This window comes from Macrobrachium rosenbergii, chromosome 47 (assembly GCF_040412425.1).
Source record: "Macrobrachium rosenbergii isolate ZJJX-2024 chromosome 47, ASM4041242v1, whole genome shotgun sequence".
NCBI lineage: Eukaryota > Metazoa > Arthropoda > Malacostraca > Decapoda > Palaemonidae > Macrobrachium > Macrobrachium rosenbergii.
In genome coordinates this window covers 47,734,104-47,751,603 of record NC_089787.1, presented here as the reverse complement: position 1 = coordinate 47,751,603, position 17,500 = coordinate 47,734,104, and the positions used below count along the sequence as shown (strand labels likewise).

At 37.2% G+C, this 17,500-nt stretch overlaps 1 protein-coding gene across 1 annotated transcript in view; it reads left to right on the top strand.

The window, feature by feature from the left end:
* The first annotated feature begins 6,392 nt into the window (after positions 1–6,392).
* LOC136830920 (acidic leucine-rich nuclear phosphoprotein 32 family member B-like) overlaps positions 6,393–17,500 on the top strand; it is a 141,501-nt gene continuing 130,393 nt past the window's right edge. The window contains exon 1 of the mRNA XM_067090891.1: positions 6,393–6,483. Within this exon, the coding sequence (XP_066946992.1) occupies positions 6,393–6,483 (91 nt within the window). The remainder of the gene's footprint in view (positions 6,484–17,500) is intronic.

Genomic DNA, 17,500 nt, shown 5'->3' with positions numbered 1-17,500 from the left:
TTACTTTTAAGAGGTGTGGCTGCCGACTGATAAGGAACAGAATAGTCAAACAGGTGTTAGAGAGAGAGAGAGAGAGAGAGAGAGAGAGAGAGAGAGAGAGAGAGAGAGAGAGAGAGAGAGAGAGAGAGAGAGAGAGAGAGAGAGAGAGAGAGAGAGAGAGAGTAACTGGCAGTTAGGCAATGTGTAATGGAGTGGAAGTAGTTTGGTTGTTTAAGGAAGGCGACAGTTTCTTGATGTAAAGTGATTCGAAAAGGAGAGAAAGGCAATCGGTAGTTTGACAGAGTATTTTGAAATTGTTGTACAAATTATCGGTTTTACATGAATCTGAATTGTTCCTTATGGCCGAAATTCTTTTGATTTTAAAATGCAACCAATGCGACAACTGACATCTCTATGGGAATCAATGCGGACTTTCAGCAAGCGTCAGGTAGATCTGCCTCTGAATTTGAAAAGTCTGCCCAGTGTTGAAGGTTTTTTGAAAACAAACCTGAAATTAACATAAGGGTACAAGGTGCTTAGAGTATTATAAGTTCACTTCTAAAGGCTGCGTTTTTCTCGTATGGTAATGAAAAATACAGTAATTTCTTCGGAACTTGAGGACATAATAAGCCAGGCCGATAAATATTGTTTAAAAACTTTTTAACAATTCTGTTAAAGAGGTCAGAAGGTTAACAGCTATTTTTAAAAAAATACTTCTAAAAATTATATTATGAAATTTATTCCGTTCCGAACACAGGGAACAGGCACTGGATTAAAGTGTCTTTACTGAATTCAACTTTAATGTCAAAGAGCAGTGTACATATTTTTTTCAGAAAAATACCTGTGAGAAATCTCCCATTACAACGTGAAATGTTTTTATCTAGGAAAGGTAAATGATTATGATTCTATTTCCATGGTAAACCTAATATTCTGATGAAATGTGCTGACAAACTCAAGAAAAACATATTAGCATGGGATTTTTCTTCAAGCAATAAAAACGTGTCATTGACGTATCGTCTAAAAAATGGTCCGAAATAACTCTGGGTATTGTCTAAGAAACAGTTCTTCAAGGTGACACTTAAATATCAAGGCGAATGTAGGACTCGTTGGTGACTCCATTGCCATGCCATCAACCTATTTATAAAACTTTTTGGTAAAAATAAAGTGGGCATCAATTACTGCAAGTTCAAGGAGCCTTCTAAAACTATTTAAATCAAACCCGTTGAATATAGTATTTTCGGTAAGGAAAAATTTCATAAGTACAATTTCTTTTGTTTCGGTAAGGAGGCACGTTTGTCAACAGCCTCAACATCGAAACTTACCATGAATGCATTACTGTTCTTATGTATTTATAGAAATTTGTCTCTCCAGCCCGTTCACTAGGAAGTCAAATTTCATGGCGGCTGGAGGAGACCCCCCCCAGGGGGGACAGAATGTAGGCTTCCTACACCACTGTCATACGATATTGGGGGGCAGAAAGCCGTTAGTGCGCAAGGACAAGTCATGATAGTAAATGGGCCTTTATGCTGGTTGTTATTTGCTTGTTTCAGATGTACTGCTGTCCTGTGCTTGGCACTAGAATCACATGGGTCAAATCCGAAGTGCAAAGTCGCTCCACTCTTAACAGCACTAAGCATGGTGCTTTTCTGTCCTCCTCCCGCTAGCCACGTGTCGGGACTTCTGCGGCCTGAATCCATCTTCTGATAGCGAGCTCCATGCACAGATGCAATAAGAATTCTGTTATCTGGCTCTTCGTGTTCTGCCCCTGCCCTTGTGAAACAATTGCCTTAGAAGACTCATTTCCATCTTGCCACGTGCAAGACACTTCTGCAATCAACATTCTACAAGGGCCATATGTTAGGCCCCTCAGCATTATTGTTGTGCTAATGTAAAATAATTTCATCAGCCAGTCTTAAGCGGTTTATAAGATTTGTGTCAACCTTTTATTTATTTGCTAACTGTAGTTACATTTTTTATGGCGCATTGCATGTGCCTTGATTGCTGAACTGCCAGCCTGTCCATATTAATTTCTTGTTGCAAATCTGTAAATAAATTGATTTAATCTAACCGACTGGTATGAAAGGCGACCTTTCCATTTTCTTTGGATAGATGCAATTTCAAGGTAAATTATACTATTAATTACATCTATTGCTTATGTTCTGAGATCTAGGTGTTGGCCCCTAAGGCAAAATTACATTCAGAATTCAATTTAACTGTTTCCTAGTCCACTAGTACCGAGAATTAGCTTCGATATTACTAGACAAGGAAGGGAGACCAATCGAGGAATAAGTAATTCGTAAAGTAACTCGATTCCATTATTCACAAGGTAAAAGATAAAGGGTGACAGAACTGAAGCTAAAGATAACAAGGTAATGGTTATTATTATAGGGTTATTTCTGATTCTGCTCCTGACAGGACTTCTGGCCTTTCCCCAGAGTTGGTGCCCTCGTTACCTCCTAGGAATGGTGTAGCCAGACCTTGGAGGAACCTGGAGAAAGAAGAAGGTGGGGAAGAGATCCAATTAATCCATAAGAGCCGCAAGCTCTCCTTGGCACTCGTGTTCCATTGGCACAGTGCCATTTCCATCTCAGAGTGATCCTGGCACCTACACCCAGAGGAGGTAGTGGGCGTGATCTCTGCCCAAGTAGACTAACACCTAACACCCTAGGCAATCTTGCAGTACTAACCTGTTAATAAACTCATGATAAAACTGTCCAATACTCAAGCTGGTATACTCCTGACCCCTTAACATAATTAACCCTTCAGGTTGCTCGTGTCCGAAAATATTGCATGTGCTATTCTGTAAAGGACTGTGCAATCTGTAAATAATTGCAGTTAGTTAGGTCAGTGTCATTTAATTTAGTACCAGGGCAGTAGGATAGTAGATCATGTCAACAAGACACAATTTTCCATGTACCTAAGAATAAGGTTCCTCTGTTGTCAGAGACAGCCAGTAGAAGTCTGTAAATACCTTTGTTTAGTGTTAAGCTTTGCTGTAGTAAGTTAGTAAAACTAGTATCCTCTCCTGGCAGTTAGGTAGGTCATTTTAGTTAGCTGCATTGCAAAAGTAAGACTCATTTAGGGAAACTAACTGAGTTAAGACGAATAACTTACTTAGTCAAGGCCTTCACGCCTGAAAGGGAGTGAAGAGAGAGACACCTTATTTCCAGCAGGCCCTGTTCCTGGCTGAGTGCTTCTCATTCAGCACTCCTCTTTTATCTTCAAAGCCCTCCCAGAATACATGATACATAAAGTATACATACATTATACATATAGGTATACATGTATGTATGGAATACATACATGACTGGAGCTAAGTCCCAGAAGGAAATATGCCAGGGCTCTTATCAGTGACTGACATTTCCTGTTCAGGGTTAAGCAGAAAAAGGTATTTTGGACCAAATTCTTGGTCAGCTGTCAGCATGTCAACTTCAACTACCTTACTCACTCATTCTCTCTTTTTCAGGTTATGAAAAGATAATAGGCATAGACACAGCTAAGAAACATGGGTTAGACATCCAGAACAAATGCATAATAGGCAATTTGCCGCTACCTGTCAGCTCATCACGATAAGTCAAGAGGGCTCTTTGCCTTCCTCCAAACAACTGTGTACATAAGGAAGCAATCTGATAAGAATCTCACCCTTTCTCTCTGTTCGGCGCTAACACTAAAAATTCGAGTTCATAACACTCAGTATATGTATTAATATATATCAAACAAATGGAAAAAACATACCAAGACATTTTAAGATTACAAGATACACAATTTATCTGTGAGAAAAAGACATTTTAAAATCATATCATTACAACAAATGACGAATCTGCAAGCAAAACATCAAAATTTTTACAGAGACACATATAACACTTGTAGAATGGTTATATATATTATAACACCTTATAATATATATATATATATATATATATATATATATATATATATATATATATATATATATATATATATATATATAAGTTTTGAGGCTTTTTCCACTGTATGTTGGTAATTTTTTTTACTATATTCCAAGAGAACAGTTGGTAATTTCTCTCTTTTTTTCTGTGTTTCTAGTTTTTAATTTCATGTTATCTGTTATTTAGCAATGATAAGTTTACTAAAATTAACGTATTGCTATTTTCTCTTATTTCCAGAAATACCCAGGTTTTAAATATCGTATGACTTCTATTAAATGAAATGGGCAATAATGGTGAATAAGTGCATCATCTGTAATGAGACAGTAGGTGGACCCTCATTGGTAGCAAGTGTCAAATCATTAGAAACAATTAAATCGTATTGTGAAAACTGGGCTAAAGTGGGGAAACAGACTGAAGTGTAAAGCAGAGTAAAAGATATGACATTTTCTGATGACAAAAAGTACCATTACCATAGAAAATGCTATCAGTCCCTATGTCATAATGTTCTTTTGGCTCGAGCTCAAAGGAAATATGAAGAGGGCATTACTGGAGCTATCCAGAAAAAAAGGCAAAGGCCAATTGTAGAGGCATCCTCTTCAAAACAAAGAAAAACTTTTGACCAGAATCTGTGTGTTTTTTGTCTCCCAGAAGGTGCATTCACATATGACCCAAGGAACAGTGTTCCTTCAGTTTTGATAATTGATGCCATGTGTATAGTTAACATGGTGTCTAAAACACCAGATCTATCAAATGCAAAGCAGTTTGCTAGAAAGTTTGTTGATATTGTGACTGGAATGAGTACATGTTATAACGAGATCATGGTTGTTTTTGACCAGTATCTACCTGGATCTCTCAAGGAAAAAACTCATGATAAGCGAACACTCAGAGCAACACCTGTTCACTACCAGGTCAATGATGATACAAAAATCACGAGTCTGAAAGACTCTTACCCATATCAGCACGAAAGCAGAGCTGACAAGGCAAGTCACAGAAGGTGATTGTTATGTATCACACAAATATGAAAGCTAATTGTTCTCTATCTGATGTGGTTAGTATGCCAGAGATGGCTGCTGGAAAACATAGTTTAGACAAAAGAGACCAGCTTGTAATTCTCAAAGCATTTGATGTGATGCATAAAGATCCCTGCTCCAGGCTTCATGTTTTCTCGGTTGATACTGATGTTTTTGTTCTTCTAACAGGCCACTGTCCTATGCTGCCCAAGTCAACCACTCTATATAGAAGGAAGGGTGGAAAGATCTCATTCAAGAAAACTACATGAGGCTAGGACAAAAGAGAGCACAAGCACAGATTGGGTGGTGTGCATTTAAAAGAACAGACAACACAAGATCGTTTGCTGGAAAAAGTGTGGTAAGTCATTTCAAAGCTTTTATGGGAGCTGATGATAATATCCTTGATGCATTTGCTGCCTTTGGTGTATCTAGTGAGATGCTAGATTGGATCCCACACCAAATGGAAAGGTACTTGTGGCTACTTTACAGAACTGGAGACATTTCTGAATGTAGTGTAAGGGACTTATGATGGGTATTATTTGCACAAAAGGGTAAAGAAGGCAAATAGTCACCCCAACTTCAGGAACATTGATTCCACACACATCTAAGGCTTACTATATGACTCTGGTTTGGAAGTCCTCAAAAAAAACCTAACCTGCAGGTTCCAAGTCCTACACATTACTGCTGGGAATTAGTTGATGCCCGACTGAAGCCAGTTTACTGCATTAATGCCCCGACTCCTGAGACACTGCTAGAACTTAGAAAATGCAACTGCAAAACAGGATGTATTACAAAGTCATGTGGATGTAAAATAAATCAGTTGGTTTGCACTGATATGTGTGGATGTGGTGATGTCCATAGGAACTCAATGGATGAATCACCAGCAGATATAGACGACAGTGACTATGTTGAATAGATATTTTGTGGGAAAAAAGTATATTTGCTTTATTTTTTTCAACAAAAATGTTTCTTTTCTTAATCTTGGTGCATTGTGATCCAAGCAATGATATTATATAATGATTTAAATTGCTGACTTATGAGTGTCAAGTAACTGATGTTTTACAAAATATGATAATGTAGCCTCTATACATGGAGGTACTGTTTTATTTTGTGATATTTTTAGTCACGTATATTGTTATTTAATTTTATTTAAAATGTCAGAAAACTGTGTTTCAACATTAACAAAATAAAACCAAAATAAAACCAAGAAAAGTGGCATGAGCTGTCTAATGGGTTTGGGAGAGAAGTTTCTGAGTAAGTCTCATTTAAAATGTATGAAAGGACTATTGGTCCCTCTTCCCTTCAAGGAAGAAATATGTTGATGTTAAATGCATATGAAAGAAAACTACAGTATGTGGAAACCGAATATGTTTGTATGTGGAATAAAGAGGGTTGAACTGATGGTATAATGGTTAGCACAGGGGAAGAATGGGTCAAAATGTTTTGAGGTAACTTGATTCATGGATAGAATAAAAGAGAATAACCTTGGGAAAGGATGTGCTCATACGAATTCGAAGTCTCAGAAGAAACATGGAGGGTGCAAGCTTCTCGAAGTGGTCATACTGCACAGGGACTTAAGGAAGGCTGTGAGACAGAAATGAGTGGTGCAGTGTATTTGTAGAGTGGATGATATGCTTATGTTAAGTGTTCAATATAAAGTTAATACTGTGGAACTTTCTGCACAAGGAAATCATACTTGACTCATGAATTAATGCGTAATGAACCACATCCTAGGGACTGTGCTTATTAGTAAAAAAGTAGGCTATGGTACAGTATAATGTGTGGAAAAAACAGCAGCTTTGGCTCAACTCGCTCATATTATTCACATTTTGTATTTTCACCCTCCTTTTCCAGCACATTTTCAGTGTTAACCATACTTAGTCTCTTTATTTTGGATCATCTTGGTTTTTACCCATGTGGAGGTGACAGGATTGCCCACATGTTTTTAGAGCAAGGAGCTTTCAACCTCTGCAAGAATCTCAACAGAAAAAATGAAAGCATTGGAGAAGTGATAGGAGGATGATCAGAACTGTGTGGATCAGCTGGCATGTTTCTAATCCAAATAGATATTGACTACTTGAAAATTGGAATTCCTGATTGTGATTAATGAGTGCTGTCAAGGGTCAGCAGTTGTCCAGTCATTTCATGCATTGGCAGCATAGGCTCCTCCCATGACCTATTTCGGAACCCAGCGTAAGTGTATGTCCGGATGCTGGGGGAGGATTACTTCATTCATTTAGATTGAATTATTATGATCAATATATGACTTTATTACATCTAATCAGTTTTTGTAATATATTCATATAATATTGTTTTTCTCTCCCATAGGTCTAGTTTATCTAAATGTTAATGACAATACATATTTTGTCTATTCATTAATGTGGTAGAATCCATTGAGGATTTGTTGGCTAAATACATTAATGGTTAGCCAGTTCCCTGTAGCATGCTTCCCAGCTGACTAAGGAAGGCCTGAGGCTCTGGACATTGCTTATGGGTTTTGACCAAGGTCGTCCACCAGGTGTACACAATTGAAGTCAACGAAAAAAAGCACTCGCTTCAACGCTGTCTACCATTGCGCAGCCAAAGATTACTGTGTTCGCTATTTTTTTTTTATTATGGATCTAGTCTTTATCTTAGAGGTTTCAAACTGTGAGGCAGCAGGTGCTCGTAACCTGACGTTGTGGCCCACATCAAGATACTACCAGCTGGGCCAGCAGGATTTGGGGACAAATAATATATACAGGAAATTATGGAAGTTCCATATATAGACGAGATAATGATGGAATGGGGATACTGATAGCTTGAACAGCTGGGCTTCTCTGAGCACCAGAAGAGTTGGAAAACCCAGACCTTCTTGAGTAAGAAGTACAGTAATCACTAGAATTTCCTTGAATACAGCACCAGGCCTGTCTGAATGAAAAACTTCTCCAGTCTCTTCTGAGTTGGAATACTCAAGCATGTTGATTCAACTTCATAGTCGTGTTCAAGTATTTACATACTGTACATACTGCAATAATAAATGTACACTTTACATAATTTTTATTTCCTATATTCATCAACCATTGCTCATCATCACTGACTATACGATACAAACTAGTTATTTTTGCTTATTAACAACATCCAGGCTTGAAATGATGATGGTACTTGAATGTAATTTCTACCTATTTGTGGCCCTGTGGTGTGCCGGTGTGCCGCCTACCTCCGATTTAAGCAACTACGGAATAACTTGATTAATCACTTTAATATTATACTAATCGACATTAATCCCTCGATTACGAGGCAGCTTTACACAGGTTATAATCAACGTATGGGACCCACGCAGGCTGTATTTTTATGGAGCTTTGTTGTGAGTAATAAAAGGGGCCTGGAGGGGGTTTACAGGCGTAGAACGCACTGACTATGACCAAAAGGTCAATTAGTTGCCTTTTAATGATTTATTCAAGATAACGCTGTAATGCAGCCGTGGTACGAGAAATAGGGGAACCAAAGGGATCTAAATGAGAAGGAAAAGAGAACGGAAGTGTTCGGAAAATGGCTGCCGAACGGCCGAGAAGGAAAGACAACGGAATGGAAGAAAAGGGTGAACTGGCGAGAGGTGGTTTGCTCTGGTGTAGTTCAAGAAAGGCTGCATAGCACTAGTTTAACACACCATGCACATTTACCATATATTTTTTATGTACAATGTTCACTAGTTATGTTTTAGTTCAATGGATGGTGTGAGAACTGTGCAGAATTGGAGTGTATCTTACATATATTTTACTTTTGTGATATGGTAAAACTTATTCTGTTGAACTTTCAACGTATCCTTCTTGATATATGCAAAATTTCAGATAAAGGTTTTATAAAAATTGATGTTTCTTTTCGATGGGAAGTCAAAAGTAGATAGGAATTGTTCAACTGTGTTGCTAGCAGGATGTCTGTACTCAGTTTCGATAGGTAGAAATAAAAAGTCTGCAAGACATGAAATGTTAAATTTTTTGAAAGGGAAATTTGCTTACGACAGATGGCTACTGAGGAAAATACATAAAGAAAAAACGCCCTAACTGGTTTACAGAATAATATATTCATTATGTTTCTTAATCCTTGTGACAAAATCTAATAATGCGTATAGAAATGTAATATGGTTATTGTAATTATTGTTTAATTAAGAAAAAATAATAAACAGATTATGTTGATTGTTGTTAAGTACACAGAAAAAGACTGGCTTCCAGAAAAATATATTAATTTTTTTTGTTAAAATATGTAATAATGTGCACTGAAATGCAATGTGGTGTATTGTAAATGTAGTGAAAAATATGAAAATAAAAAAAGTATACAGCCACAATGTTTCTCTTAAGCGGAAATACTGCAAGAAAATCAGATACAGAGTCGTTGTTCACTTAACCAATAACCAATGGATTAAGAACGAAACCAGTTCTATATCATTTTCTAAGTTACTTTCAGGTTTGCATAAAACTAAGTTTTTTAAGCTACTACATAAAGTTAAACAAGTACATTGGGCCGCTGAAGCTATGTTGCATTAGGGTCCCACCGTACCCCAGTAAAATAAATCATAAACACTCATGCGTAACTTATGTTGTGTCCACCCTGCTGTAAAACGTCAACGAACAGACGTCGGCAAGTTATCGCACACACATTACAAACAGGTTGAATACAAGTCAACAGCCTATTGGTAGTTGTAACCAGGCTTTCATAGGATTTTTCAACATTTACCAAGGATTTGTTCTCTGTTTACAGCCGTCGACTTATTTTCAACTTGTATGTGATATCTAGAAATAAGTTGCCAGAGTGTGTTCATGACATATTTTACACACATCAAAAACAGGAATAGACTGAATGCAAGCTGACGACTTATTGGTCGTCCTAACCAGTGCTTTATACGATTATCCGGCAATTGTTGAAAACATGTTCTCCACTTATGCTCACCATTACCAAAGCTTCTTATCTGTATGTCACTATTTTAAACATTTTGACTATACAATGCACTTTGCTTCCGCGAAGACTTCTTCTCTCGTTTCCGTCAGTGACTTTCTGTTCCAAGATTCTGCAAATTTCAAACTGCTTTAGCTTTGAAATCTACTCCTTTCACGCTTATCTCATTCCTCGTTCTCTTATCGATCGTAATGTAATTTGTAAATAATTAGGTAAGTCCACTACTTTCATTCTTCCCATGTTACTCTTATAACCTTTAATCTCTCTCACATTCACTTCGAACTTTATGATTTTACGTAAATTTTGACATGTCGTTTGGTATTGTCTGTAATATTTATTCACTATCACAAGTTAAAGCCGAATCTTAAGCAAAGCACTTTAGTTCCTGCGTATAAGAGAAGATAGCTTTTCCATTTATAACGTAGAAGAATGATTTCAAAATCCTTCCAGGGGGACATGTGAAAATGACAGTATTCTCCTCTCACAAACAGCTTGAGTACTTTTATGAGATTTCACGATAAGAAAGCTTTGCTTTGGAGAGAGAGAGAGAGAGAGAGAGAGAGAGAGAGAGAGAGAGAGAGAGAGAGAGAGAGGACTGAAAAAAATCTAATTTAGCTCCGGGGAACAGTCGTCGTCGTCACGGGTGACAGGAGAAGATAAATTTTTCCGCAGTCTTGTGTGAGTGGCATTTTAGATAATTCGTGGATTATCCCTCTAACGAGTAATTACTCGTGACTGTAGAGGCAGGTAGTGGGTCAAATTAACCTTGTCAACGGGGACGGTTAAGGTAACTTTAATGGTCGTTTGATTATGCAAACTGACTGCAGTAAAAAGATTCAATACTGCTTTCATGACCAAAATGCTGGGGACCCAGTTTACTTTATGACGCGCTTGCGATAAAATGTGGGGCACTAAGAGGCATTATTATTATTATTATTATTATTATTATTATTATTATTATTATTATTATTGAGATGGCTGTAACACTAACGAGTTGGATTCTTATGTTATGACTGTTGTTGCCATCACCTGGGTTACTTTATTCTTCATGGGATTTATAATCGCTGCAACCTGCTCAGGCGATGTCTGGGCGTGGTCTGTGATACGATGACGAACGGAACATTTTGCAGAACAGAATTTTGACAATTTTTCCTACGTATATAGAATAAATTTCATATGGTATTTCTTGTATTTCATTCTTTAAAAGACCAAGAATTTTTTTATTTGCTTACAGATAATTTCGAAATTTGTAAATGATTTCGGGCCCCCTGAACTTGTAACTGAGTCATTGTAACTGGAGGTCTGCTGACTGGGCTTTCGAAGGCGAAGGTCTGCCTCACAGCTCCGGTTTGTTTGGAAACGAGCTAGTTTGGAGGTTCCAGCCCTGACGAACTGGTAAATAAACCCCTGTAGCAGTAACAGAAGGCTTTTGATTATTCAGGTGAACTGGGTTTGATAACTCATGTTAGGTAGCTTCCTTTGAAGCCACGGCTATATTGGTATTAATAAGATGTCTTCTAGTAAAACAGACATGGGTTAGCTGCGACCAATGCGAAGACAAGACTCAGTAGGGTTATTGGTTTCTTTTAGTCCTTATTACAGGTCGTATGTGATAAAATTTTTGATGTAATGAAGGTTGATCATAACGGTATTTTTTGTTTTCAACAACTAAACGGAGATAAGGTGGTTGTGAAATTTACCAAGAACTCTGTTTAAAAAAAATTTTTCATTTGTGATAGCAACGTTGAAAAAGACTTTTCATTGGGAGAAGGTGAAACAATACTTGAGTTTAATATTTTTTTATTTGTATTTGTTGATTCCCAGAGTGCTTTGTTAGCCTTGAATAGCAAAACACCTACTTTTTTTTTTTAGTAGGATTTATACTACGTATCTATAAGATTCGCACCCTTCGACTTGGATAATAGTGTTAGAAAGTGTCTTGTCAGGACACAGTAAGGTATATGAAATACGGTTACACAAGTTTACTTACGGGAAAGCAGAAGGTTTATTAAATGGAATCATGACTGCGCGTGTGGAATTAAGAGTAATATCCCTCGTCAATGAATATACAAGGTCGTAATGTTTTATTCATTTAAAATGGCCAAAGTGAAACATGTTACATGTGCGGGAGGGTTAACCACGGTGCAGCCTACTGTTTATATGAAAAGGAAGAGAGGAGAAACGTTTTCAGTATAATGGCATTTCCAGCGTAGCAACCAGGGAAGAAGGAAATGCAAGCAGGTAATGAAATGGAGTGGGAAGTGATACGCGAGTCTCATGATGGATTGTCACAGGATAATGGTGCCATGTTGGTAGATGAGACAAGTGATGTGACCAAAATGAATGTAGGATCCGAGGATGAGATAACTATTTGTTCATTAAACGAAAATAATATTGACAAGGATGATACTACAGTAGTAGTAGTAGTAAAAAATAACGTTTCTAATAGTGTAATGGTAGGTGTAGTAATTGCTGCTGAAGTGCACGAACAACCTTTGGTACGCAGTCATTGTGAGGAAAATACTTGAGGTATGTGCAGGGGATTCATCGGGTACTGTGATGGATGCTGTTGCAGAGTGCATACTGAAGAACCGGGCGAGAATGAAATGGTTTCAGACGATAATTCTGGCGACAACGGCACTCATGAAGAAGAAAAGACGCCGACAGCAAATGCTTCTGAGAAAAAACTTGAAAACGTTGACAAGTGGTCAGTAAAACTAAAAAATGTGGAAAGCTGAAAGTGAAAAAGAACAAAAATGGATTGAGTAATGTAAAAAAAAAGGAAAATTATAGGGTAATGTATAATTATAGTACCATTTTTATAAGTTCCTCATTAGACGGGTCGATATTGTTCTCGGCTAGCACTGTGTTGGGCACGCGTTCGATTCTCCGGCCGGCCAATGAAGACTTAGAGGAATTTATTTCTGGTGACAGAGATTCGTTTCTCGTATAATGTGGTTCGGATTCCACAATAAGCTGTAGTTCCCGTTGCTAGGTAACCAACTGGTTCTTAGCCACGTAAAATAAGTCTAATCCTTCGGGCCAGCCCTAGGAGAGCTGTTAATCACCTCAGTGGTCTGGTTAAACTAAGGTATACTTAACTTAACCATTTTTATGATGATAAACATTGTTTCTATCCGTGTATTTGCAATGGCTTTGAATGAAACACTTAATATCGATGGACTATATGAGGAAAACAACAGTTGACGCTAATGGGAATTGCACATAACTATAAAACAGATGTCATAATGTTGCATGAATATAACGTTAAAGTACTGAGAAACTGTCTCATATAAAGAAATATTATGAAATCTTTATTAATCATTCTGCTCTGCTGAAAGCCGGAGCAGCAATGTTAATCAGTAAGCGCATGGTGCCATTTTCAGCCATTAGTCGAGCAAATGACAATAAAGGCTGGGTGCTTAGTCTTAGAATAAGCATTGATGGGCAATGACTCATCTTACTGAACATATATGCCCCTTCTGGTTCAGGAAAGAAAAAGGAGAGAGAAGAGTTTTTTTTTATAATTTGCAACTTTTTTCTGAGACATAATGTTGACAATATAACTGTTGGAGGACATTTCAACTCGGTTTGCAATATCAGCGATGTTTTCGCCATGGCGGATACTTTGACATCCAAGATGTTCGCAAATCTCGTCACAGGAGTTGGGATGAGAGGACTAATGAGCTTTCTGTTCAGTAAGTTATAAGTGTCTTCATCATCGTGACCTTCAATTCATCATGATAAAGGCAGACGCATGTAATATTTATGCAATATATATATATATATATGTGTGTGTGTGTGTGTGTATGTATGTATATATATACACATACATACATGCATACAGACATACATACATACACACTATATAATATATATATATATATATATATATATATATATATATATATATATATATATATATATATATATATATATATATATAGAGAGAGAGAGAGAGAGAGAGAGAGAGAGAGAGAGAGAGAGAGAGAGAGAATTATACTGAATGTTTATTCTCTTTTAGCATAAATCATTAACCCCAGCTGGAGGGGTAGCTAATCAGACCATATATGTCAGGTGTTTTTGCGTCAGTAACTGGAGTATGCCCGAGATTTTGCAGCCCATATGATGAAGTAAATTACCCTAAAATGGGCGGCTTCTGAGAAAGACGTCAACTAAAATCTAACTTCGAGAAATTTCATAGTGACCGGCTGCGGAAAATTAATTATATCTCGCTGTATAAAATAATATTACACTTTTGCCGTTCCCTATTATCCTTTACACTTTTGCTGTTCCCCATTATCCTAACTCTTGTGTTCGATGAAAACGAGAGAGAGAGAGAGAGAGAGAGAGAGAGAGAGAGAGAGAGAGAGAGAGACTGAATGGGTAATGTTCACCGACCGATTTTATAATGAGAGCTTTAACCAGTAATTACTGGCGACGGCCGTTTGTTAGTGGATAAAAGAAATGGGTCAGCCGGATGTTTCTTCATTCTTTTTCCCAACCCGAGAATGAAATGTCACGACGAGTTCATTCAAGCATAAAACTCCAACTGCTTTTTCGAATGCGCGTGTCAACGCTCTTGTGCTTAAAGGGAAGAAAAAAGGGAATGATTTGGACGATGGTGCGTACGTATGACTGTGAAATCAGGATAAAGAGCTGGAAAAACTAATGCATTGTTTCACTTGAAATCGATTGCTATTATTTTTACAATGTATCTCTTGCGAATTCTATGACCTGCCTTATATACGAATCCCGAAAAGACTGCGCATGTCATCACCTGTTCCACGCGATGCAACATGCCGCGGAGACCCAATACTGTTGACATTCAAGTTACCTGCGTGCGCCTGAGATAAAGGCCGAAGGTAGGGCGCGAGCGGCGGAGATTGGGGGAAGTTGACCGAGACAGTTTAATCACAATTACCCATTTGATTTATGTGTCCGGCTGTCGCTCCTCTCTATCGTGTCTGTTCATTTTCGCCGTTACCCTGCTTGCAAAAAGTAGTTATGCGTGGATTCCCTATGTAGCTCAGGCTCCGAATCAATTCTGTATTCCGGGATTTACTTGGTATTATTCATATAAAATTCCTTTTCAGTTGATAAATGCGTTTATTATTCGATATTCCTGGCTTTCACTTGCTTTCATAACTCAGTTCATGCGTACATTGACTTACTAGTGTCATAATCTTAAAGAAATTTTCATATCTTTACCAACTTCTGCAGCTTTTTTCGACGTTCACCAAAATACACGGAATCTTCTGCAAACATTGGTCACTCTATGCTTCATTCACTTCCCCTTTTCATCACATAAACGTATGCCTACAGCTGTCTTTAAGCTCGCTTGTCTCATCATTCTGTCCTTTAAATTGATAATATTCCACAGAGACGTATTACACTTGTATTGCAGCCCATTTCTGTCTTCTATATCAAGCCAGTCACTCTCGGTTCTCTGTACTAACACAAACTTTGCTCTCATCATAAAAACTTTTGAACACTACTTAACAAACGAGATTTTGTCATTATTATATTGCACTGAAACTTCTCTATAGTGCTACATTATGCTTCCGCTAGGTCCATGTTTGTTACATACAATTTTTCTCTTTACTTGAAAAATTTTCATTGAATTTATATATATATATATATATATATATATATATATATATATATATATATATATATATATATATATATATATATATATATATATATATATATATATTAGCTGACCAACCTGGCGCTGCCAGGGAAAACTCGGAATGACAACGGATAAATTATCTCTCTCTCTCTCTCTCTCTCTCTCTCTCTCTCTCTCTCTCTCCCTCTCTCCCACCTCCCCTCTCCCTCTCTCTCTCTCTCTCTCTCTCTCTCTCTAACACCCCATCTACTCTCACTTCCTCTCTTTCTCGCTCTCTCCCTTTCCTGTTAAGATTCAATTACATTGCCCAACATGTTGACATTTTATATTTCACCCCTTCTCACCCCACATTCCTACTGGGACTGATCTTGGACTTAAAGGGCATCGAGAGTGTTACTATTCATCTCAGTGACCTTGAAAACTATGGATTAAACACTAATATCTGTCATTTTTGACATTTTATTTTTCACCTCTTCTCACCCCACCTTCCTATCAGGCCTGGACTTAGACTTAAAGGGCATTGGCAGTGTCACTTCATCTCAGTCACCCACTTCCCAACCCTCCCCCTTTGGTGTCAGTGATGTCTTACCCCAACAGTATTATTTTCCAGATAGTAGGTCACATGTATACTGAAATGAGGCATGATAAATTCGTAGTTTATTTAGTCACTAAGTCTACGGGCAGAACCAGCCCCATTTCAGGGAATCCCTTGCCACCCCCACCCCTTTTGGTGCTCTTTGGTGCTAGTGATGTCTTACCCCCACGGTATTTTTTTCCAGATAGTAAGTCATATGTATACCAAGTTTGGTTGAAATTGCTCAGTGCATTTCAGTTATGCTGGAACATACACACACACACACATACATACATACATACATCCGTTTATATATATATATATATATATATATATATATATATATATATATATATATATATATATATATATATATATATATATATATATATATATATATATATATATATATATTATATATATATATATATATATATATATATATATATATATATATATACATATATTTCCTTCCTTCCTGTACGAAGCTACAATAGTCTGTCTGTTTTTTTTACTTTCCGAATCAAAACCAGTTCACCATCACAGATATTTGAAGTCAAGGTAGCCATTATAATTTTCAGAGTCATGCTAAGGGTAATTATTCCTTTGATCAATTCACCTCGGTCAACTATTCAATTTCACGCTTTTTACAATGCAGTAATATTTCACTTTTATTTTTCCTAAGCTATGACACCCTCTATTTCCTTAACCTTTTTATCACCTTTCTTACACTCCAGTAGCTGATTCCACCAGTTTCTAATGCTCTTCTTGACCCTTTCAATATCTGCATAATTTAATTTGGACATTCTTCTCAAACCTGGGGCTATTACCATCACATTCGTCACATCTAAGACTTCTTGAATTCTTGTCTTATCAAAGAATATACGCAACATAACTGTCACCTTGGGGACTATTATCAACATATCTTGTCACCTCTAAGACTGATCCCAGAAATTCTTATTATATTTGAGACTATTCCAACATATGTATAATGTCATCTGTTATTATTATTATCAGAAGATGAACCCCATTCATATGGAACAAGCCCACAGGGGCCACTGACCTGAAATTCAGGCTTCCAAAGAATGTGGTGTTCATTAGAAGGAATTATCAGAAAGTAAAGGGAAATAGAGAAAGAGGAGATCATTTATTATAAAAACAGATAAATGAATAAATAAAAATGTAAGTAAATTAGATCTCATACCCACCACACGTATCTATCTTTGGGATTATATCCCGACAAGATTTCTAGTCATCTCTAAGATTCCTAGTATATCTTGTCACCTCTTAAACTTATCCTAGCATATTTTTGTTACCTTTGAAACTATCCCCGTCATGTCTTGTCACTTTAAAGACTATTCCCAGAACATTCTCAGCATGTATCATTGGTTCTGAGACTGGAACTATACCCAGCATATTTTATCACTCCTGAAATTGAAACTATTCTCAGTGTGCATGAGAC